Here is a 25,842-nt window from a genome sequence, read left to right on the forward strand (position 1 = left end):
CTCCTTCTCATGCAGTCTGACCTTAATTCTCGAGACCAGGACAGCAATCCGCTGCTTTGGCTCAAATTTCAGGCAGAACGTTAATGTATCCTTTATTTCTGTTGAGTCATGCATTCCGCCTCTGTTACTGCAGGCGTTAAAGGGAGAGTTCATGCAAAATTAAATTCTGCCCAAAAAGACAAAGTACCAGCATAAATATTGTCCGTTGTAATATTTCATCCCAATGGCAAAAGAAAACCAATACATACAGTAATACATATAATGGTAACACTTTAAAATAAGTGTTCTCTTTCATGCACATTAGTTATGCATTACTAACAAAGAGCAATTTATTTTTTTACAGCACTAATAAAAATATAAATTAACTTTGTTAATGGTGTTGGTGAATAAAAATGTTAGTTGACGGTGCATTAATTCATGTTAATGGATACAACTTGTGATTGAGATTAACATTACCCAAGATGAATATTAATGTAAGAATTGATATTAGATTAGTATTGTTCATTGTTAGTTCTAATGTAGTTATCTTTTTTTTTTTTTTTTGTTATCTAATGTTAACCAATGACACCTTATTGTAAATTTGTACCCATTTAAATATAAAATAAACATTTATGAACATAAAATTATTAATAAAAAAAAATAAAGTTTTTAAAATATAATACAATTATTATATATATATATATATATATATATATATATATAAAACCAACCTACATTTAGGATCATTAAGATTTTCTTTTTAAATTTTGACATTCAATAAACTTTTATTTTTAAAGGATGAAATGTTACCTGGATATGTTCTAGAAGTTTCACAAGGTTCGGCCTCAAAAGACTTCTGAAATCTTCTGTAGCCATACAATAATCATACTTAATTTTCAATGAATCAGAAGTCTTCATCTCAAGTTGAATGTCCACAATCTTAAACTGATTTAAACTGAAGGACTGTTCGTTTCTTTGAGCACAAACTTTTTAATGAGATACTAAGTGCACCTTTACATTTTGATCTGCTCCTCACACGAAGCTTCAGAGAGGCTTCAGAAGACATGGAGGAACATCACTCAAAGATGACGAGTCCCTGTAAACCTGGAGGCCTGGATATGTTCCTCGTGAAGAAATATACAAAAATGAAAACGGGTAACTGTGGGAATCATTTTAAATCTGTCATGAGTCTTATTCTTTTTTCATCAGAAGTGCCACAGAGTGCATAAGTAATTTGAAGAGCCCGAACACTGATAGAAAAACTCAGAAGCAAAGATCTTTCACAGTCCTCTGAGGAGCCCTTTGAAGCTCTTCAAGAAAAGATAAAAAAAAAAAACTGCGTCCTGAGATTTGCCAGTATATTAATGAGTTCAGTTGACCGTTTGGGGCAAAGTTTTCATTGTCAGAAAGAGCTGTGTGAGAACGGGAGATGAAATGAGTGATTCCTCTGTATTTATCTTCTCCTGGACCTCTGAGGCTGCGTTCTACAAGAGGAAGGTGCACATTTAATAGTCTAAAAAGCTCTTCAGCGCTGTACTCTAGACAAACACAGTCTGGAGTGACAATAAATGTCCGGTAGAGTCAACATGAAACAACATCCACGGCGTAATGTGACATATGTCTGCATTAAAAAAGGATATTCAATGAGAAATAATGATGGGCTGGATCTCATCTCAATTTCTCCACGTTTCCCAATGGTCATGCTTTTTGTTCAAATATATATTGTTACTATTGCTGTAACAATTTGAGTTGACAAATGAATCCAATAAGGGTGAAAACATTCAAACTGAGCATGAATAAAAAAAAACTGATGAGCAGCACAATTTTAGTGTTACTAGTAAATATTAGTAGTAACACTCTATGATTTGATTTTTAGTTAATGCATTAGTTAACATGAACAATGAGCATTTTTTACAGCATTACATCTTTGTAAATGTTAATGAAAAATATTCATTGTTTGTTCACGGTGCATTTACTACTGTTTACGAAATGTATTAGTAAATGTCCAAATGAACATTAGTTCGAAGTATTTTTAATTGTAAGTTAACTAATGTTAACAAACAAAAACTATACTATTATACTGTAATAATAGAGCATGTTTTGAACCTCCTGTGGCAAATATTTAGTTTCATTATATGTTTAATGTCACTCTGTAACCAAGAATAAATACATTGTAAATCAACACATCTTTATACATTTTGTTAAGGTGCGTCATACGCCATTTCAGATGAAAAGAAACAACAACAGTACATTTAAAAATGCTGAAAAAGGAGGTCAATTAGGTACATGGTACCAAGACATATTCAAAAAGCAGTACGTGACATCAGAAATATTGCATAACTTCTATTAAAAACGCTGATATGCGACTGTGCTCATTTCAGCTCAGAACTATGCTTTGAATAGATCATACATCATTAAAGAATTAAATTAATTCTCTGAAAGTGTTACTCTGAACCCTGTAGAAAAGACATTATTCAAGGCAGTAAAGTGTTCGCAGAATTTTTAGTAGCCTGTTACGTTCATGATAGAAACACTTTGTGATTAAAAAAAGGTTTATGAAAGGACAGTTATGTTTCTTACTGTCCCCTCTCAGTTCATTTTCTTTTCACCATTATCAGTCCTCAATGCATCAATGCCAGTCTTGTCCATTCTCCATCCATTTCCACTTTGCTGGAATTTCAACCTCAATGGTTTAAAAGCTGGCACATTTTCTTTCCAGAAAACAGCGTGAAAAGCGGTCCTCGGACTGGGGTTCGGACCCAGAGTTTGCTGATATTATCCTGACAACAGCCCAAACACGCATATCGAGACCAGAGCCAGCGGGACGGCTTGTGTTCCTCCAGTGCCAGAATTCATCTGATCAAAGTCTTTGGTTTGAGGGTGATGGTATCGGTGATTGTTGGTATTTTCCGGTGTCACTGCAAGAGAAAAGAGAAAGAAATTAAAGTATTTCCACTCGACATTCAAAGCGTGTGTTTTCAATGTGATGAGGAATGAGGATAACTAGATCAAGTTCCTGGGAAGTTCCTTCTCGTGAGTCGTACCACTGCCGTCTTCAAGTCGTGATGAAACGACCAAGAAGAACGCACATGAAGGTATTAATGAAGAAGAGGATCTATTATGCTTAGTGTTTAGTGTGTAATGTGTGTGAAAAAGCTTTGCAAAGTCACAGAGTGTAACTTCATCCGTTTCTGAACTCCCTGAAACGCCTCCATTCTAGTCTTGAGTTTTCTTCTGGGAACAAACGTGTCACAATATTCCTCATTTAAATAATCTTTATTAATGTTAGTTCACAGTGCATCAACTAACACAGATGCATTGTTTAATCTTAATGTTTAATGTATCTTAAAAAGTCATACAATTGTTAGTTGCAAGTTTTCCATTTTCCAACAAAGGTTTCCAACACACATCCAGTGTATCCACCGGACTCATTAAAATGGATGTACGTAACGGATGCTGTCATGTATACAACAAAGTGCACAATGCATAGATTCCCATCGTTCCTGCCAGAGGAGCTTCAAAGCCAAAAACTACATCTATCCCCCAGTAGGATCCTGCTCTCAACAAAAAAAAACAAAAAAAAAAGATGAGAAGATATTTCCAGGAAAGATATTTCCAACCATTTTGTTTGTACATTGCATGAATCTTTTTTTAAACATTGAAGAATCATTCTTTTCAAGAACTGCTCACATTTCTTGGCATAGGACCGCTTGGGAATATTTATTTGAACTCTGATATGTTTGAATATGCTTGGCAAACCATAATCCATTATTAACGCAATAGAAGATTTAGACGGGACCATACATAATCAAAGAGCAAACAAAAGATATTGTGAGCGATCTACGTTAGACAGACTTGCACAAGTTCGGCAGGGTCAGCAAAAGCCATTGACATGACTCCCTCAAGGAGCCACAAATCATGTTTGAGCTTTTGTCAAATAAATCTGTGTGGACTGAAATTAAGCAGGTATCGATCGACTGCTGTGATGTCCCCAGACGGCCATCTTAAGGGCTGATAGGAGACACGCGTGGGATATTCGGAAGCCCGCCGGTCCGACTGAAGACATTGATCCTCAAGCGGCTTCAGAAGCTCGATGAGACACTCGTGAGAGAAAACATGCCAGTGGTGGTCGGGGTACAAATCCTGTCCGTAGCGCAGCTCTTCAAAGTCCAGCGCTGCTTTCATAGGTTTGACAACACACAGAGCAAACAAAGATGAACAGAAGGGGTCTTATCTAAACCACCGCTGATTCTGATAGATCTTCAAAACATAATGAGAAAAGCAGATACAGGAACGTATTTGTGTAAACCGACCAGGGGATCTGATAAACAATGACCTGACATGCTCACGATGCGGCACAAAGTTGAATTCAACATCCCGTCAACTCTTATTGACTGTAAAAATGAATGAAATTGTTGCTGAAAATCACTGTCAATGTGAACGTCTTTTTCAAATAAATTAATAAATTAATAAAAAAATGTAGGGTGACCATTTTAGTTTTCAGAAAACAGGATGGGGGCGTGGGTGATGGGCGGGGACGTGGTTTGGGGAGGCGTGGTTAAAGGGTGGGGGCGTGGTTGAGGGTGAATGCATAAAAAAATACTTGAAAAAAATGCATTCACAACCTTGCAACTATGTTATTGTGTACTTTAATACATAAAGTAATACATCCTTTCCATTCAATGTTTGGCCCGCAACAATAGAATACTATAAAAAAAAAAAAAAGTTTAGCTTTTAACACCTTTTACATGACACTATTTATTTTCATGGCCATAGCATAGGTTAAAAATCTACTACTAAAATAAAAAATCTACTACACTATTTCAGTAAAAAAAACAATTTCAGTCCTCGATGTTCTCTTGTAGCCTATACTTTCTTTATGTGGGCTTCTAGGTCGCTAGCACCTTTATTAGACACTGACACGTACGTGCCAGCTTTGCAGTTCATGCATTCTGCTTTACACGGATCCCGACCGAAACGAAAACACGGGAATTTTCTCTGTAAATCATCTGTGAATTTACATTTGGGCTTTTTTTTTTTTACGCTGTTAGCTACTTACATCTTATCTCGCACTTGACCGTAAACTGAAGCGCCGAGTCACACGTTCACTAAAATTCTGTGAACGAAAAGTCCGCCTACTACTTGGATTTGATTGGTCATTTCAAATATTCTGACATTGACGAGCAGTGACAGACCAATGAGGCTGAGATGAACACACACACACACACACACACACACAGGCCTCTGTATTCTGACGTGCTCTCTGCTTGCCGCTCTGCGGATTGAGGAACGCGCTGATTATAACAAGACGGGCGAAGGCGAAGCCGGTTTCATATGTTTTGTGTGCAAAGGCAAGCGTGTATGTAAAGTACACGCTTAATGGCCCAATGAAAAATAATGAAAACCAGGACATTTTCATCACTTTATAAAAAACAGCCAGGACGGCCAGGACAGGACGTGAAAACAGGACGTTTGGTCACCCTAATATATATATATATATATAAATACTGTGGCAGAACCATGTAGATTCTGAAGGGCAGTAAAAAAAAAAGTAAGCATAAACACACACACACACACAAATGTGTGAAACTCAAATACATTTATTTAAATGTTACCAATTACCAAGTTTTAAATGACTACTTTTTCAGTGCAAAATGTCAAATAAATAAATAAATAATCTGTCTTTTGTTGATGTCAAGGACTGTGTGTTCCATCAAACTCAAATGGTATCTGAGCAAATTAATCTGTCACTCAGTTAAATTAGACAGGTGTCAACACAGACAGGTTGCATGACATCCTTTCATCCTCAAAAGTCACGAACAAACCCGCACAAACTGAAACAAATGCAATCATGGTACCGTGTTGTGTCATCGCTTGATGTCCAAAGTAACATTATGCAAAACCAGAGCCGCATTTACAACATGTTTGGCTTGTAGTCCCACAATTAAGAAAAGATGTTAGAAATCTGAAGCCGCATGCGTGACTGTTGCACAGCTGTGCTGGTCATTACGCCTCGAGCTGGGAGCACTGGTCTGATTACTCTGTCCCACCGGAGCCGTGTCAGACCCCATTAGGAGAAGGAAGACAAGAGTGATGACCCATCTCCTCCGATGCATCCCTCCGTTCCTCCGTCTCAGCACACGCCGGCGCAGGAATACCAATGACTGGCAGCCTGTAATCTGTGAGCGGATGCTGATTACTTTCTGGACACGCACAGAATGCATATCAGGCGCAGGGTAGAGACAAACGCGCTCAGATGTGGCCAGGAAAGCCAATACCGACAAATGGATCTCGCTGCCTGGTTAAAGGGCTCAATCAATATCTTTCCAATTAGAATTTAGCTCAGTGTGGTTTTGAGTCTGAAAGAATGAGCCATATGATCGCTTTTAATCAAGCATTAATCAATTAAGGTCACATTTACAAATTCACATTTCTAAATTTACAAAATGCACGTTTTGAACACAATGGGACACAGTGTGAGGATTGCACAGGTTTGAATCTGGCATCACAAAATGGTAAATAATAATAAAAAATAAAAAAATTCTCATTTGTAAACGGCTTTGGATGAAATTCCAAAATTCCTTAATTTGGATCATATTAAGATTATATTTAACAATTTTAAACTTTGATTAGCTATGCTTCCATCCACCTATTTTTACGTGCATTTTGGGATATTGCATACAAAAAAATGGCTATATATATATATATAATTTCTATTATTTTCTCTTGTCACTTTCTTTTATCACTTTAAACATGTCTATAAAAAGTCCATAAATAAATATATAAATAAATGTGTACTACTGATACAGTCATCTCGGTTTATCTTTAGTGAGTAAACCTGATGTCCATTTTTGCCCAGTTGATTCTCTACAGTCTGTTTCGGCCTAAACAAACGCTGTACAACGAGCTTTAGCACCAGAAGAGTTTCAGATAATGCTACAAAGACAAAGTTGGAGGCTGATATAAAATCAATGCAAGTTAAATCTTTCAGACCTCTGAGAACAATGATCAATAACACAACAACCAGGAAGGAAAAAAGCCGAATAAAGAGGCTGTCGGTGGGTGGGGATGGAGAAGTGAGTTGTGTCTTGTCTTACACAATATGCCCATTCGGACTTTACAAACTGAAACAAACACAAATAGAAAACGCAAAGAAACACGCAAGCAAATCTTTCATTTTAAATATGCAAATGCATTAATACAAGAGACTGAATTCAATACGCTGAAGTTTGTCATCTCATGTCTTTCTTCAGATAATGCATGGGAGCAATGTAAACATGTCCAGCACTGAAAATATAATCTAAAAAAAAACATCTTCATTAATGATGAATTCATTCATACGTGCCAGAAATACATCCACTTAAAACATTAAGATATGCAAGAGCAATTAAGCCAAACAAACAAAACACAAATCGCATAACCCTTTTATAAATCATGTTCTATAAGAGAAAAACATTTTTGTTTAAAATGCAATTTAAAGTTATTTTAGCAGCCATCAAGTTATTCTAAAAGCATGTGCACTATATATATATATATATATATATATATATATATATATATATATATATATATATATATATATATATATTTAGTTTGGTGAAATAATAAAAACGTAAAAATATTGAATAAATAAAAAATTATATATGTATTGCTATTTATATTTGCATATATATATATATATATATATATATATATATTATAACCCTGTTTTGTTGTATTTTATCCATTTGTATACCAATAAAAGCTAAAAGCATGTCCTAAATAAATAAATGCAGATTTAAGTTATATTTATTTATTTTTGTTCAATGTCCAAATTTGTACAGACAATGTTAAAAAATAAATAAAAAAAACGATACTATACTATAAAACAAATCATACTGAAATGTATTTTGCAGACAGCATTCCTCATGTCACAGCTGTGATTTTGCTTTGGGAATGAGCATTGCTGACGAGCTGTTCTCTTAAGGTCAGTAGAGTCGCTGTACGCTCATCAAACGCCGCTGGCAAACACTCCACAGACTGCGACTCACAGCACTTCCATTCAAACGCCAGTACAAAAGCTCAAGGTTGACGAGTTTAGTCTGCGTTCCACTTCACTTTTGTGATGTATGCTCATCACTCACTATACAAAAATATATATTCAGTGGTGTGCATTTACATTATTGAAATGTGTCTCTGAAATGTCACTTTAGTTTTTAGTAGCATTGCACAGGTTGTAATTTTTACATCAAACGTGCACAAGTTCTGATATATATCTTTGATATATATCTTCTGATATATCACTAGTCAAACTAGATTTAAACTTTGTCGGCATTAAGATCCAAGATTGGTTTGAAGATGAAAAATGTACCAAGCTCAATGTTCTCTCACCACTCCTGATTTCTAACACACACTCAACAGTGTTCGGCTGGTCTTGTGGCTTTCAGAACAGAAACGAAAGCTGATGCTCTCCACATGTTTTTTCATTGTCTCCCGTTGTGTTCACATGTAAAAAAAACAAATATTTTGTCCATTAGATCGAAAGATCTGAAAAAGCCTATACATTCACCTGCCCTTAGACCCTCCTCTCGAAGAAATCAGGACAGAATTGTTTCAAAGTGGACAAAAGAGACGGATTAAAACACTAGGTGTAAACGGGTATGAGTCTCCCTCGTCCACTTGTGATCCGATCGACCAAAACCAACTCAATACCAGATGTAAACAGGGCCTTGGTTTTCTTTTTTTACATCACAAAAAACAGCTGTTTTAACAGTGTAAATACTTCTTATAGTCATCCACTGTACCATATACTGTAAATGTATCAATCAATTGAGCAGACTTTCAGGAATCTTTTCAGAATTGTGGCAAGTTGCCACAATTGTAATAAAGTAACTGGTATTTCTGTAGAATCCGTGGTCACTACGATCAATTATTGTTTAGATTTAGGACACGCAACAGGAACGAACGCAGCTGACAATGGAATGCGAGGAGACTTACGTTAGTTGATCAGTTGATTTAATTGATTTATGATGAGTTGATATCGCGTTTTAATATGCTCCCGTTCATAGAGATTTTTAGATGGATAACAAGGCTTTTTAGGTTGGGTTGGGTTGAATCTGTGATCTCTGACCCAGTTTGTTTGCTGTCTGCAATACGCTGTGTTTTCAGCCAACTGGAAACCTGTGGTGGTGAAATACTATTGGGTAAATTGGCAACAGACCAAAAGACATCTACACAGAGCAGTGCACACACACACACACACACACACACACACACAGAGAGCTCAGTTTTACATCTATTTAGTAGAAAGTATGAAGTGCAACAAGCTTAAATATGTACCATGAACTGTATCGGCTCCTCGAATACAACATTCAGCAGACTGAGGCTTGTTAATAGAGACAGAGAACATGAGGAGAAGAAAGAATAAGAGGGGAGCGGTGTCGTCTCGAGAGCACTCATGTTTCCGGCTGTAGGAGGGAGTGGAGAGGAAGGTTTATCCGCATGAGACCCATGTGTGTGAAGCTGGCAGAAAGCTCGCGCTCGCCCACCCGACAGACTCAGGAGTCCACCGCTGCTTCACTCCATTCATCCACAGCCCCGCAGGACAGCGCCTGTGTCCACTATCCCTGTGCATTCTGGGATTGGGTTCATTCTGCTCCAGCGGCTTTGTGTTCACGCAGCGTTTATTGTAATGGCCGTGAACAGATGTTAAAACGGACAATCTTTTAGTTGATCGCTAATGCGTTCCACTTGTGTCTTTTCTTTAAACTCAACATAAAATCAATATGTTACCACCTATAATTCACCTTTGTGTTCTTATCAGTCACTTTCACACATGAAACCTGTTAGATTGCTGTAAAAATAACAGATTATATTCTGCTGTTCACACTCGCAACAGCTTTCCGTCTTTTTACCGCATTGGCAATCTTCACACGTCAGCACCAAAATGTTATTAAAACAAATATGATGTAATCTGACTGATCTGTTCCAGAATTCTGTCGACTTATTCGTCTTCATTCGCTCAGACGTAGAGAAGCTTTATATATATATATATATATATATATATATACACACACACACACTCACCTAAAGGATTATTAGGAACACCTGTTCAATTTCTCATTAATGCAATTATCTAATCAACCAATCACATGGCTAGTTGCTTCAATGCATTTAGGGGTGTGGTCCTGGTCAAGACAATCTCCTGAACTCCAAACTGAATGTCAGAATGGGAAAGAAAGGTGATTTAAGCAATTTTGAGCGTGGCATGGTTGTTGGTGCCAGACGGGCCGGTCTGAGTATTTCACAATCTGCTCAGTTACTGGGATTTTCACGCACAACCGTTTCTAGGGTTTACAAAGAATGGTGTGAAAAGGGAAAAACATCCAGTGTGCGGCAGTCCTGTGGGCGAAAATGCCTTGTTGATGCTAGAGGTCAGAGGAGAATGGGCCGACTGATTCAAGCTGATAGAAGAGCAACTTTGACTGAAATAACCACTCGTTACAACCGAGGTATGCAGCAAAGCATTTGTGAAGCCACAACACGCACAACCTTGAAGCGGATGGGCTACAACAGCAGAAGACCCCACCGGGTACCACTCACCTCCACTACAAATAGGAAAAAGAGGCTACAATTTGCACAAGCTCACCAAAATTGGACAGTTGAAGACTGGAAAAATGTTGCCTGGTCTGATGAGTTCTCGATTTCTGTTGAGACATTCAGATGGTAGAGTCAGAATTTGGCGTAAACAGAATGAGAACATGGATCCATCATGCCTTGTTACCACTGTGCAGGCTGGTGGTGGTGGTGTAATGGTGTGGGGGATGTTTTCTTGGCACACTTTAGGCCCCTTAGTGCCAATTGGGCATCGTTTAAATGCCACGGCCAACCTGAGCATTGTTTCTGACCATGTCCATCCCTTTATGACCACCATGTACCCATCCTCTGATGGCTACTTCCAGCAGGATAATGCACCATGTCACAAAGCTCGAATCATTTCAAATTGGTTTCTTGAACATGACAATGAGTTCACTGTACTAAAATGGCCCCCACAGTCACCAGATCTCAACCCAATAGAGCATCTTTGGGATGTGGTGGAACGGGAGCTTCGTGCCCTGGATGTGCATCCCACAAATCTCCATCAACTGCAAGATGCTATCCTATCAATATGGGCCAACATTTCTAAAGAATGCTTTCAGCACCTTGTTGAATCAATGCCACGTAGAATTAAGGCAGTTCTGAAGGTGAAAGGGGGTCAAACACAGTATTAGTATGGTGTTCCTAATAATCCTTTAGGTGAGTGTGTATATATATAGCTGAAATAAAATATAAGTATTATAAGTTGAAGTATAAAAATTACTAAACATAAAACTGAAATAAAAATAAAAGGTAACTAGGAATATATAAAAGAAAAACTAATAAAAATGACAAAAGCATAACAAAATGACTAAAATTTAATTAAAAATGATAATATAAAATCTCATTCAAAATATGAATAAATACTACAATAGTATATAAATAATGCTAAAATAACATAAAAAATGACATCACTAACCCCTCCCACTTTTCGGATCATCGGATAAAATCACATCACTGAACATCCTAATTCACTCTAACTGGAAATGTTTCACATTTAGAATTATAAATATTTTCCTTTGCATTTCATAGTGATTCCATGTCAAGTCCACAATCTAGGCAACATTTTCTCATTAACCGGTTTATTCATGTGTACAAAATCCCTATAAGCATACCCCTGCTAAAATATTTCCTATATAAATCCATATTTATATTTCTGTTAATATATGTTTCCACACCAGAAGACGCTTCAATTGACTACATAAATATATGATGAAGACTGCATGGATAAATGATGCAACCAGCATGCAACACTAGATGTTCTCTGTATGGAAGTGTCATGATGATGTGGTCAGTCGCTGGGATGTTGCTAGATCATTTCTACTGTGTGCTCGCTATGATGTTACCAAGTAGCAAAGCAAAGGTGAATCATACAGTATTGATATTCAAAATACGATCTCACAATCTGTGACACAATCTGTCACACGAGAGCCACATCAGGGCCGCTGTGTCATTAGCGATATGGCTTTCTGCTGTTCCGGAAGTAAAGTAGGCTAGAGCTTTTCCCCCCAAAAAATCCACACTGAATAAAAACACTATTATTGTGGCAGGGTAGAGGCGAGAGAGGCGAGAGACGTGACACACATACTGCTCTGTATGGCCATTACATCACTGTCAATCACATAGCCCATGTAGGCAAGTTAGTCCTGACCTTGCTGATGAATATGAAGAAAATCATTGAACTTCCAGGGTTTGATAGATGATTGAAGGCACACATCATTCACCCGTTCCCCGACTCGTGCCAATGCAGTTCAACAGCGCTCGGCCCGCCTGAGGGAAGTGCTGCTGATGTCTTCAGAGAAAGACCGTATTCAGATTTCTGTAGCGCGGGTCATTTTGCTTTGAACAACATTAGTTGCGACCTGCTGCTTGGAAATCACAGACATCTGCTCATGCCAATAGCAGGACAACAGAACAGGGATGGATTTTATGAGATGAAGTAAACGAACAATTTAGGCTAACGACAGCAATTTCAGCACACAAACACGGTAACTAAACTAAATTACTCCTGTGAAAAGCGTGCGACATGATGCATTCAAGCAGTTTTAGAGGAGACACTTAAGTTAACCTAACATGTTTATTTATTTATTTTTCACTTCTTTTTGCAGTGTTATTTTAGTATTAGTTATATACCATTAAGGTTGCAAAATTTTCAAGTTTGGAAATTTTCAATGGGAATTAACGGGAATATATGGGAATTAACTGGAATGAACTGAAAATTTGCTAAATTGCAGGTTAGCCTATAACAGGGAATTTAAATATAGTAAAAAAAAATTATTGCTGCATAATCTTGGTTAAAACTTGTTTATTTTATTCAAAATTCATGCTTTTTTGTTGTTCAATGAGAGAATCGATTAAAATTCGACTTTAAACATTTAAAAAAATGTATATTAGTTTGCATGCATGTCTGCTTATGACCAAATACAAGTTTTATAGCTTGTAACTGATGGAGTTTGTTTAAATCATCCCAAATTTCCAATTAATTCCTGCAAATTCCTGTTAAGTTTAACTTAGAATATTTCCAACATTCCCCAGCTAAACTTTCAAAGCTTGTGGAAAGTTTCCATGAATTTACCGAAAATGTTCAGACCCTTTGCAACCCTAGAGTTTTTTTTATTTCTATTGTGAATTAGCTTTTATTTTTTTATATTTTCAGTTTATATTTTAATGTTAGTTTATTTTTTTGTAGTTTTATGTACTTGTCACTTTTATTAGTTTTGTTATTTTTTACATAATACATACATTTAATTTGTTTTATTTGTTTTAGTTCAGCTTTACTTTTTATTTCCAGTTAGTAATTTTAGCGCTTCAACAGTTTTTCATCTAATATTTATGTTTTATGTCATTTCAGCTTTATTTCAATTAACAAAAATGCTAATACAAAAAAAGAAAAGAAAAGAAAAACATAAAAATAAATACGGAATTCTAAATAAATGACCATTTACATTTCCAAAAAAAACAAAAAAAAACAAATACAAATTCATAAATACTTTTAAAAATAGTCATTAAACATTAGGTGATTAAAAAACATCAACTGAAATAGAATATGAAAAAACTGCATTTTGTATTTATTTACCAAATTTGTAGACTTATAAACTTACAGACTTATATCAAGACTTTTTATGTCCTCAAAAGTAAAGGATCCGTAAGCTTAAAACATTAAATGAGCTTCTATTTTCTGAAAAACTTTACCACTGTTCACAAAAAAGTATACAACTCACAAGCTAAATTTTAAAATTGATGCATTCACAATTAAATATTGCAATCAACTGAAGTTGTTCTGTTGACATCAAACTAATTTTTATTCTGCTAAAAATATAAAACTTTCTGGATGAAAAAAAAAAGTTGATGCATCAAAAGATGATTGAGAATCACATCTACAGTATATTAAATTAATAGTTACACATTCAACAAACACGATACATGAGGCTTTTTTTTTTTTTTCAACTAATTTGAGATGTTGGACACACCTACATCTTGCTATTATGACCACCTCTGGCTAAAAGGTTTCCCTCAATGCAAACCGCAGCATTCAAGTGAGCTTATCTCGTAAACACGATCATTCTGACATGACTTGAAAGCGTAAGATTGGGGTCTCTGGGGGTCTAAAAGCCCAACAGCAGTAAACCAGCTCTGAAAGGCCCCGGGTTCCAAGGCCACGATAAAAACAAGGACCTTCAAAGGCTCTGACCCTCCCTAAAGTGGGGAATAGCGGGACGGTTGAGTGGCAAAGGAAAGCAGAGGTGATGCATCTTTCATGAGATGTGCTTCCTCGAAGAAGTAATCCAGGTCAAACCAGATTGACTTCCCCTGAGACCGGCGCTGGCAACCTCTCCTGATCCAAAATCACATCGGACCGCAAGCATTCGGGTTCAGCTCGTTTAGATGAACTCCAACCAAAAGAACATCACATTCATTTCTTGAAATAAAAACACCTGTGCACGCATCTAATGAATTGCTTTTGAGCTCTTGCTTCCCTTTTCTGAACGCCCGGAGAATTCAGCGTTCGCTCTGTCTTTATTTTGCCCATCATCAACTTTTATTTCTAATAGTCTGAGAAATACGCATGTGAGAAACGGCTTTTATAAACTCGCAACGCACAACAAAGCGTTTCATGCCGGACTGCTCTCTGCACTTCAGACGAACAAAGACGCTGCTTTGGTCTTCGAAGACTTTCAGATGGTGAAACATGAAGTGAAAAACTGACTACAAGCACAGCTTCACCACAACTATTACAAACTCAGTGAGGACTAGAAGTGCAGCAAGTCTTAAAAGAACACTTCAGACAAAAATGAAATTCATGTACTCATCCTTCTGTATTGCATTTCTCTCTTCTAAAGAATTTCCAAAAAAACACACAGTTTTACACAGATGAAAGAAAGTACATGGGTGAGTAATTGGTGACAGAATTTTCGTTTTCATATCATGAATTATTGATATTTCTTGTTTTTAATGCCATTATGGTTCTTAAGACTCCTCCAGCAAACAATCCAGTTTCAATGCTTCAGCAGCGAGAGTTACAGTCTCCTCTGGTCTCACATCAAAAGCGAAGGTGGTTCCACCCCAAAAGATATTCATCAGCTCATTAGCATAGCGGCCTCAGCGGGATGTTTTTGCCTAAAATCACATTTGCATAATGACTTTAGGTTCTCCCATTTACTCACTTCTTTTTCTTGTTAACCTCTCATTAACCTTTTTATTAACAGTCTTGGCACTCGGATCACGCCGAGACTTGTCCTAAATTCATCAAACAACTGGGCGGATTTGTAATGCGGCTCATTAGGCTAAAAACCAACGACATCCCAATCAAAAGTGCAGTTTAATGCACTTTGGACTGGTGGGAAACTGCTGGGTAAAAATCGAGTGCAAGAGCCTGTATTTATTTTTCCCAAAACATAATTGGGAAAACACTTAGTCTTTCATTGGAAATTGCTCTCTCAAGCATAAAAAAAATATAAACAAGCAATTACAAAGAAATTGTGGAGCAGAACTCGGCGATAATCGATTGAATTTTGATGGACTTGTGCCACTTCTAAACCTAAAAGTCTGCAGATCCAACAAAGCTATATTTTTGTGCGAGAAACACCATCATTTTTTATTTACTCAACCCTGATTTATTTATCTTCTCTCACCAAGTAGTCTCTCATCCTCACTCCATCTCCAGCACCAGAAAAAATATCAAAAGCCTGTGATTCTGTTTCATCCTCATAAGTTACAAAGTTCTGAATTTTAATGACGGGCAATTTCCAAACTGCCTCGTCCGTAATGAACCCATCAGACGGTGAGCTGTAAACGCTCTCCGCTTCGTTCTTCTGAGAGAAACCTACAGGACGCTTAATTGTGCAAACAACTAAAAACAACCAAATACAGTCTAGTACAGTCTAATGTCTATTTCAATCCACTTTAGCCTTCAGTTACAATTCTGAAGGGCTGCAATGAATGTTTCATATTGTGACTGCTTCTATTTGATGACTTATTCAAAGTTAAAGATTAAAAAAGATGAAAGAAAGCCATGACTTAAAGAAAAGTCTAAAAAGTCTTTAAGCACACAACAATGACAGTGTACACTACCGTTCAAAAGTTTGGGGTCGGTAAGATTTTAAAAGAAAAGTCTCTTCTGCTCACCAAGGCTGCATTTATTTGATTAAAAATACAAGCAAAAACAGTAATATTGTGAAATATTATTCCGATTTAAAACAGCTGTTTTCTATATGAATATATAGTAAAATGTAATTTATTCATGTGATCAAAGCTGAATTTTCAGCATCATTACTCCAGTCTTCAGTGTCACATGATCCTTCAGAAATCACTCTAATATGATGATTTGATGCTCAAGAAACATTTATGATTATTATCAATGTTGAAAACGGTTATTTACATTTTTATTTCATGATGCTATGATGGATAGAAAGTTCAAAAGAACAGCATTTATCTGAAATGGAAAGCTTTTGTAACATTAAACACTACCGTTCAAAAGTTTGGGGTCAGTAAGAATTTTAATTGTATTTTTGGGGGAAAGAAACAAAATAAATCAATACTTTTATTCATCAAGGATGAGTTAAACTGATAAAAAGTTTTATAATGTTAGAAAATATTCTATTTTAAATAAATGCTGTTCTTTTGAACTTTCTATTCATCAAAGAATTTTGAAAAAAAATTGTACACGACTGTTTTCAACATTCATAATAATAATGAATGTTTTTTGAGCATCAAATCATCATATTAGAATGATTTCTGAAGGATCATGTGACACTGAAGACTGGAGTAATGATGCTGAAAATTCAGCTTTGATCACAGGAATAAATTACAGTTTAAAATATATTAAAATAGAAAACAGTCATTTTAAATAGTCATTTCACAATATTACTATTTTTTATCGTTTTTTATCAAATAAATGCAGAAGATACTTCTTTTAAAAACATTATATATATATATATATTATACATATATATAGTGTTATAAAATATATACTTGATTAATTATAAATGGTATAATATACTTTATTATATAATTACATAATATACTACATTTAATTTGATTATATTATTTATTTATTCTGTTTTATTGTTTATGGATAAAAACCAAAATATAAAATATTTTTTACATATAATATAATGTCACACTGCACAACTATGTACTGTTGATAAATTTCTACTATCACGTCATTCAACTCAGTCTGACTAGCCACACACACACACACACACAGTATATTATTACTCCTGGGAAACCTCCTGACATTCTTTTGTTTATACATGTTTTTTTCCAGGGTGCTCTGCTGTTTTTTTTGGGAAGCTTGTAAACTGAAAATCCAGGCGTCCATGTTCCTGAAAGCTGCCAGAGCTCTGGGTGTTATAAATAGTTGAGCCCCCTTCTTCATGTAGCATTGCCCTACAAGTGGGAATTTCAGAAGCCCATAATTTGATTCATGACATTCCTTGAGAGACCATTTATGGTGCGAGAAAGGTACGGGCCGGACGGGAGAGCTCTCGCTTTGAAGTCTGTGCAGATAGCAAATGAATTCCATATGATACAAAATCCATCCCATGCCCTCAAGTCTTGACCATTTTAGGCTATGACTGCCAGCACAAGGAACGCTGAGAGGTCTGCAGTGCTACTTCATTAGTTTCCAGTAGAGCTAGTGTTAAAAAAAAGATTAAAAGTGCATAAAATAGTTATAACGTGTCTAGATATCAGAAGCTCACGAAGACCTAGCAACCATCCAGAAAACTATGATTTAACTTACATTTATTTGGTTGGAAACAATGCACTTTGAAGTGCATTTATTTCAGAAAATATTAAATCCGTTTAACTTTAGTACTGATGCATCAACATATACAACTGACATAATAGCAGATGAAATAGATTTAAATAATGAATGCTTATTCTTATAATGTTTTGGTAACACAATTTGAATTTGCCATATTTTTCCCCTTAAAAATAAATGAAAAAAGTTTACTGTTTCTATTCCTTTCATTTTTTAGGGAATAAATGCAGAGGACGCATAGTGAACCTTTTAGCAGTTAGTTTATCTCTAAATGCTAAACTGACTGCATATATTTGGTATTAAAACAATGAGTAAATAAAAAATAAAAAAATCTTGCATCTGCATATAAATCTGCATTTTTGCCTTTAAAATGTAGTACATTTAGTATTAATGCATTCAGTGCCTCTTTAAAAATAAATAACACAAAATAATACATAAAAGATGTTTTCCACAAGCAATGGGCCAAACTGAGTAAACAAACTGCCATTTCCTTTCAATATATTAGTAAAAGTAAACAAAAATTTCACCTCCGCTAACACTAAAATACACTGGAAACAGCATCAAGTGGAAGTCCAATGGGATTGGGATGTCATTTCTGATCTATAAGGATAAGGAGGAAGACTAAAAGCTAACTTTCTTTAATAAACACAAAGATAATAAAGAGGAAAGCAGCGAGACCGATCGCAGAAACTACTCACATATAGACGAGAAACGACAATGAACTGAAAGAAACGGGGGATAAATACACAGGGAACTTAATGACAGACAGGTGAACATAATCAGTAACCAATGAGACTAACTAGCAGTTGATCAAGCACATGAAACCCACACACAGAAATTAAATGAACACAAGACACATAATACTGACAGCAACAATGAAATCCCCTCGTTTTCTCTCCTTCACCCTGTGTCTGATTAAAGAGAAAAAATGAGAAAGACCTTGCTGCTATGTAGAGAGAAAGGATCAAGGAACTCTGGTCCATTATCCGACTGAATCAAAGAGAAGGAACATGTGCCTGTGTTTGGGAGAACACAAAGGGAAGAGTCTGTAAAGCAAAAAGAAGAATGGAAGAAAGACATGCTGTACGGTAACAGGGTCAGAGGTTTTGTATAACGCAAAGAAAAGTGAGAAGAGACTCTTCGAACTCTAGACCACTACAGACATGGACAATATTTGACGCACCACAGTCCTTCGAGAAATCCTTCTTAAAAGTCCTGAAGCATTCTTCAAGAGTAAAACGAAGAAACATGTATTGTGCATACTATACTTAAAGGGGTGGTTGATTATGATTTCACTTTTCTAACTTTAGTTAGTGTGTAATGTTGCTGTTTGAGCATAAACAACATCTGCAAAGTTACAACGCTCAAAGTTCAAAGCAAAGGGAGATATTTGCTTTAAAAGAAATCATGAACTTAGTGACATAATGAACCCTAAAATTTACATAAACCCCGCCCCCTGAACACGATTTATAGATTATCATGACAGAATATGCTAATCAATGACTAGAAGATAACTACACATCAGCTACATAAATTCATCAACTAACCATTCAGAAACGCCCTGTTGCTTCTACATGTTGCCACTTCTTCTTGAATCTCTCCTTTATTGTCTGAATCCGGTTTGAACATAAAAGGCTAAAAGTTTTTGAAATTTTCAGTGCATGTGTGTGTGAGTGCAGCTGTTGAAGCTCCGCCCCCTGTGCCGGGAGCAGCAGCTCATTTGCATTTAAAGGAACAGACACAAAACGGTGCGTCTTTGCTCACCCTCAGAAATTGACAATTTTAACATGCTATATAAAAATATCTGTGGGGTATTTTGAGCTAAAACTTCACATACACACTCTGGGGACATCAGAGACTTATTTTACATCTTGTGAAATGGGCATTATACCACCCCTTTAAGGGAGGGTAGGTGATTTTTGAAAGCCTAGCATTAGCAAGCTAGCTTTGAAAGCATAAAATCCCATCCCCATGTAGGGCACCCGTCCCGCTTTGCGTTGCACCGCACAGCATTTTCACCCCTTGTCCCGCACGTCGCATATTGAGAAAACGTCCCGCATTTTCATCAGTCTGTTGGTTTTTAATTATCATTTTAAGAAAATGTGCATGCGTTATTTTGCCTTTTTAAGAAAGCATTTTATTTATTCTTTTTGCGGCGTAGTTTTTCACCTATATTTAACAGATACAAATACAACCGCCGTTTTTTAAATTCTATCCAATGGTTGAAAAGAAAAGAGTAAACACAGTCACTAGTCGGTTGTGACAGCTGTCAATCAAAATGTGGAGCGGTGATTCATTCCATGTGTTCCCTGTCAGAAAACAAATGGATAATTCGGAAAATTAACATTTTTATTTAACAGAATTTATCAACTTGTTGCCCGATGTGGCTGTTTTAATTCACATCCTTTCTAAAAAATATTAAAGTTTTTGGTTTAATATATGCTTAATGTATAAGACTGTCAATGATCTAATTACATGTTGTTTTATATTTTATTTGTTCATTATTTATTTTGTTGGATTTTAATTGGACTTGGTCAGAAATGTTTCAAAAATACTTATCTGCATGATGCCTGCTGCCTTTGGGCTCAGTGATGTAAAAAAAAAAAATACATGTTATGTTACATTATGATGTAATGGTGTTTTCTGGAAGGTACTAAAGAACAAAACGCTTTTATCAGCTGAAAGGCAGAATACAAATGTTTTTAATAAGTTAGATAGACATTATATAACAGTTTCAGGTTGTGTTTTAGTGTTGGTAACATGTCCCACACAAACTTATAATCGTCCCACATTTGGTTTGTTTGTCTCAAAGCACATAACATTACACTAACATTACAGCTCTGACTTCTACCATCTGACTGCTGCAGATTCATTTTGGTGTTAATGGTGTTGACATAGAAACGTGAGCAGCTACATGGTATGAAAGCTTTGGTTCAGGAGGAACTGTAAAAGGTGTCTTCTGTCTGTTTACAACTCTGCATATGTACAGTAACAGCCAGTAAGAGCTGTGCACGTTAAAGGGATGGTTCGGAATAAAATCAACCTAAGGTCCTTTGCACCATGACCTCGAGCCAAACCCCCCCCCAGAAGCCTTTTTTCCCTTGGTCGAACATTATTAAAGTTAGAGCTTATTTAGAGATATGGATCCAAGGTTGTATCTCGTAAATTACCCCACTAATAATGCCCAGAATGGTACCAAACTTCTACAGTAGTACAAATAGGTTCTGTACTCATAAAACGAGGCATTGGAAAGTTTGTAAGTACATCAGGAGTTTATTTAAATAACACTTGGCTGACGGCTAATGCTACCGCTACCGCTATCCCGGACGTCGACGTCACTTCCATGATTAGGGAAAAGCACGTAAAAGTCCTGGCAGAAAGCGATGCATAAGCATGTAGTGTAACGAAGCCCAGTTCCAGGAATGCACTAATATTTTGTTGGTAGTACCAAGTTGTCAACACTTCAAAAAAATAATAATTAGTCGTTACACTACATCCTTATGCATCGCTTTCTACATCGCTATCCAATGCCTCGTTTTATGAGTACAGAACCTATTTGTGCTACTGTAGAAGTTTGGTAACATTCTGGGCATTATTAGTGAGGTAATTTACGAGATGCATTGTAGGATCCATTAGCGCCTGCACTAAGCCATTCGGCTGATATCTCTAAATAAGCTCTAACTTTAATAATGTTCGACCAAGGGGGAAAAGCTTCTGGGGGGGTGTTTGGCTCGAGGTCATGGTGCAAAGGACCCTAGGTTGATTTTACTCCGAACCATCCCTTTAATATGCACAGCTCTTACTGGCCTTTTTTACTCCGAATTATCCCTTTAACCTCACTCCCCTGGTCTCAAGAGGCGTGCTATACTGTAATGTACGTTTATAAACATAATGTACATTTTTATTATTTATACCTTCAATTATTAAATGCTATCAGGATGTGAAGAGTGTTTCAACCAATATAACAAAATTGTAAAACAAAAAGCAAAACACTGCCTTCCCTCCCTTTAATATATGACATCCTGTGACGGTGCAGCAATGTTCAGATGTGATTGAGGAACCACAGGAGATGTTTGACTTCATCATCCTGACATTATCAGGTATTATCAAAATTGTTTGCTCCATAGGGTGCACCTGCTCTTAGGATTCATGTTCCTCGGCTAGTTTATGATGGCGCAAAACAATCTCTGAAACAAATGATTCTCATGAGATGGCATGCTGCCAATACCATTACAGATCTCCAGCAGTGCTAATCAGCGGCCAATGGACTTGGTTGGCTGAAGGCATTGTTTGATTTCCATCGATTTAGACAAGTCCATATGAAAGATGATTCATCAAATCATAATATGTTTTCAACCAAAAATGTTCCAAACTCTTATCATTTCCTTACTTCTGCCAAAGACGAGCACTTTTCCTTTTTAGATCCTACCATTTTTGTCTTTTTGCTCTGAAAACTGGAATTGTCAGCTGAAACACACTGCTAATTGGAAGTTACTCAAATGTGAACACTATAGTGTTTAGTAACTAAAGTATAACTCCTTTTAAAGTGGCATGTCTGTAAATTCCAGTTTCATCAAGCATGAAATCAAAACAGCGCTCCAATCAGAGTCTTGCAGGAAAAACGAGTATTCTGTCTGAAACGCAAGGATGCGAGACACCGGGGAAGATGGCAGCGGGTTGACGAGACTACTTAGGCGCAAAGCTGTGTGAGAAAGTTAGACCACAATGCCTTTGTTTACAAACTCGGCACAAGCGAGAAGGTGCCATGAAATGAGCCCCGGAACGCTGGCCGTGTGATGTTTAATTAATGCAGCGCTGTCAAGCTTGTTTCACTGCTCATCTCATTCAGTATGGATGAACACAGGAGGCTTTTGCAGTTGCAATGCATACACATGCATACAGTTAAAAAGATCAAATGCGTTTTAAAAGGTAAACATACTTCAAGATGCAATTTTGCTGCTGAAATGGGACTAATGAGGCACTGTAATCTTTACATTTGGCTTTTCTTACGTCTCGCCGTATAGAAAAACCAACAACGCTTATCTGAGCAGCCTTAATTATTTGTGATTTTTCAAGACCAGCGGTAAAAAAAAACATGGGTTCAGTCCATTTCAAATATTTATAAATGGGAATTTTTCATAAGATAAATACTTCTGGTTAAAGAAGTGTGTGTGTGTGGTTAGGGACTGGACGAGTGTTTCACCATCTGGTCTAAGTCATCTCCGGGGACTTCTGGAAGTCTCCGTGGCCTACTTGTGAGGATTACAGAGCGGACTAGTCATGGTAGTCAAGGGCCTTATCCTGTAAACACACAGATATGCAAAAAAAAAAAAAAAAAAAAAAAAAAAACCCAGAGCACAAGGACGACTGTATCCGACACAACTCTTAACATTTTCTCAAAACTGGCCTGCTAATGTATTCTGGTTTCAAAGTTCAGCACTGGATTAAACAAGACTAGAGTGAGATTGCATGAAGAGAGAATGGAGAAAGAAAGTCCAAAAAAAAAAAGAACAATTTGCATAAATCGGATCTATAGCCATTAATACTGAACCCAGTTATCTTCTCTATCTCTTACAGTTGCACAATTCCATCTCAACGGGCTCAAATGTATATGCTTGCAGGCGATCGATGCCGAGCATCAGTGAATGGCACCTTTAATCTTGAGCTCAGTGAAGTCAATAGGATTGTGTGGAAGCTGCAGTGATTAAGTGATCGTCTGACCACTGATCCAGCCTCTTCTAAAGAGAGCGAGAGACTGTGGAAGTGCCTGTTCAATCTGTCACAGTCCCAAAGCATCCCATACATCACAGCTCATCATGTGCGGCTCGTAAATGTGCTTTTCTTCAGTGGGTTACACTAGAACAAAGGTCAGGCGGTGAGATTATACTGTACTGTATAAACAGTGTATAATACATTTTTAGAAAAGATACTACTGTTGTTGTGCCACGAAACATAGTTTTTTTTAGGTGAGAATGTAGTTATTTACACATCAAATAATGTATGTGACTCATATATAAATATAGCGCCTGTTTTGTAATTGGTTTAGACACTTTCTAAGGTGCGAGCTCCAGGCCATCAGCATTTGCCATTTTTAATAGGTATTGTTGTTCATTTTAAAATCGTTGTTCAAAAAATATTATTTTATATAAATAATATGCAGGATTTGGTATTCAGAAAGGGTCTGTTAGTGATCTTGATAAAGACCTAAAAAATGCTGGGTTGTTTCAACCCATGTTTGGATCAAATATGGACAAACCCATGCAACCATTGGTCTAAAATTTAAAATTACATTTATAAACACAACAGTTAGGTTTGACCATATTTGATCCAAACCTGGGTTGAAACATATATAGTTTAATAATTTTGAAAAGCAAAATTCCAAAGTCTTAAGTCAATGATATTCTATTCTTAAGGCATTTTGAAAATATATTCTGAATATATTTAGCCGCACTACATGAAATAAGATACTGTGAGATAATTGAGTCCGTTCCTCCATTTCTTTCTAAAGCAAACTGAGAATAATGTTTGCACCACATGAAAATCATCTACGGAACACTGATCTAGTATTATTCTTTCTTTTCCGTGCTTGGTTTCCTCTAATGACAGCGTCTGATAACCGTGTTAGATTAAATAAATGGCTCATTGTTCTCAGCAAGCCAACACCAGCATTATTAAGCTGCCTACCTGTGTTATGATGATGGATCTCACCTGAAGTCAGTGCGCCCCGCCATCCCAGGCCAAACACACATGCAGAACATGCCAGAGACTGTATGAGATGGAACAATGAAAAAGAGACTCTAGACGACGGGACGGCAAGAATAAGATAACGGTGACCAATGAAATCAGGTGCTACTCCATTAAAATTGTTATATTCCACACTTTCAAAACGTTTTATTTATTTTTACTTTGTCACTTGTGTTGCAGTCTACACAGCACTTCGACCTTGTTTATTTCAAAGGAGCAAGTCTATGGTGAATTGCGGTATACACACACCAAAGTACAAGAAACAGTGTACAAGAACTGTGTACGAGAAACATAACAGGAGCTTTGATGCCTGATGCAATTGTGATATAATGAGATATGCATTGCATGACAGCAGTGCGTGTATCAGGAAAAGACAAAAAAAGACAACAGTGTCAAGCGTGGCGTGACATTTGACAGGTAAAAGGTGAACACATATGAAAAGTGCTAACAAGCTCATGCATCAAGTTTTATAACACCTGGGAAAAGACTGACTTTTTTTTTTGTATCTAATTAATTAGCATTTGTCAACTTACAGCTGTCATGCCGCTTCATTTGTCACCTGTCAACCTGTATCCCAAAAGAGAGCCATTACTGAAGTTATGATGATAAAAATAAACAAGAACAGTGAAGAAGATCTGCATGAATGTTGCTATGAACAATAAAAAAAAATATATATATATATGATTAGGAACATCATCATACTTTATGATTTCATTTTCCAAACCTTTGTCTGGCAGATAGAAACATGTGCAAGCTCAATTCTGTTGCTCATGGCAAAATCATTTCCAATACCATCAGCCAATTCAAATCGAATGGGCGTCATTGACGTGCAAATGTGTGCAGTCATCTCCAACTTTTTAACAGAAAGTTGCACACTTGGGAATGAGTCTTATGTAAGAAACATGTCCAATTGAGATTAGTTTCAAACATTGTTATTTCAGAAAGATACCTGTAGAAAGGTCATTTATTTTATCTGAAAAGACCAAAGTAGAGGACAGATGAAGACACTCAAAGACAAAAGCTCAACAAAAGTGGTGAAGTAATACATGAAAGCCTTACATGAGAAAAGTGGGTGATGTAATTAATGTGGGATGCAAACTGAGCAAGAACATGAGCGCGAAGGCTGTGGGTGGAAGAAAAGACGAACAGATAAAGAGAAGAAAGAAATTCAGGAGGAGGAGAGAGTACTGGATCATAATTATCTGTACATCTGTGTACAAGGTGCCTACATGTTTTCATAG

The 25,842-nt window shown here is 36.5% G+C and overlaps 1 protein-coding gene across 1 annotated transcript in view; it reads right to left on the reverse strand.

The window, feature by feature from the left end:
- Window positions 1-2,100: 2,100 nt before the first annotated feature.
- The window catches only part of gpc5a (glypican 5a), a 168,334-nt gene continuing 144,592 nt past the window's right edge, over window positions 2,101-25,842 (reverse strand). Inside the window, exon 8 of the mRNA XM_084397194.1 lies at window positions 2,101-2,897. Within this exon, the coding sequence (XP_084253320.1) occupies window positions 2,755-2,897 (143 nt within the window). The 3' untranslated portion in view covers window positions 2,101-2,754. The remainder of the gene's footprint in view (window positions 2,898-25,842) is intronic.

This window comes from Rutilus rutilus (genome assembly GCF_951802725.1).
Source record: "Rutilus rutilus genome assembly, chromosome: 2".
NCBI classification, from domain to species: domain Eukaryota; kingdom Metazoa; phylum Chordata; class Actinopteri; order Cypriniformes; family Leuciscidae; genus Rutilus; species Rutilus rutilus.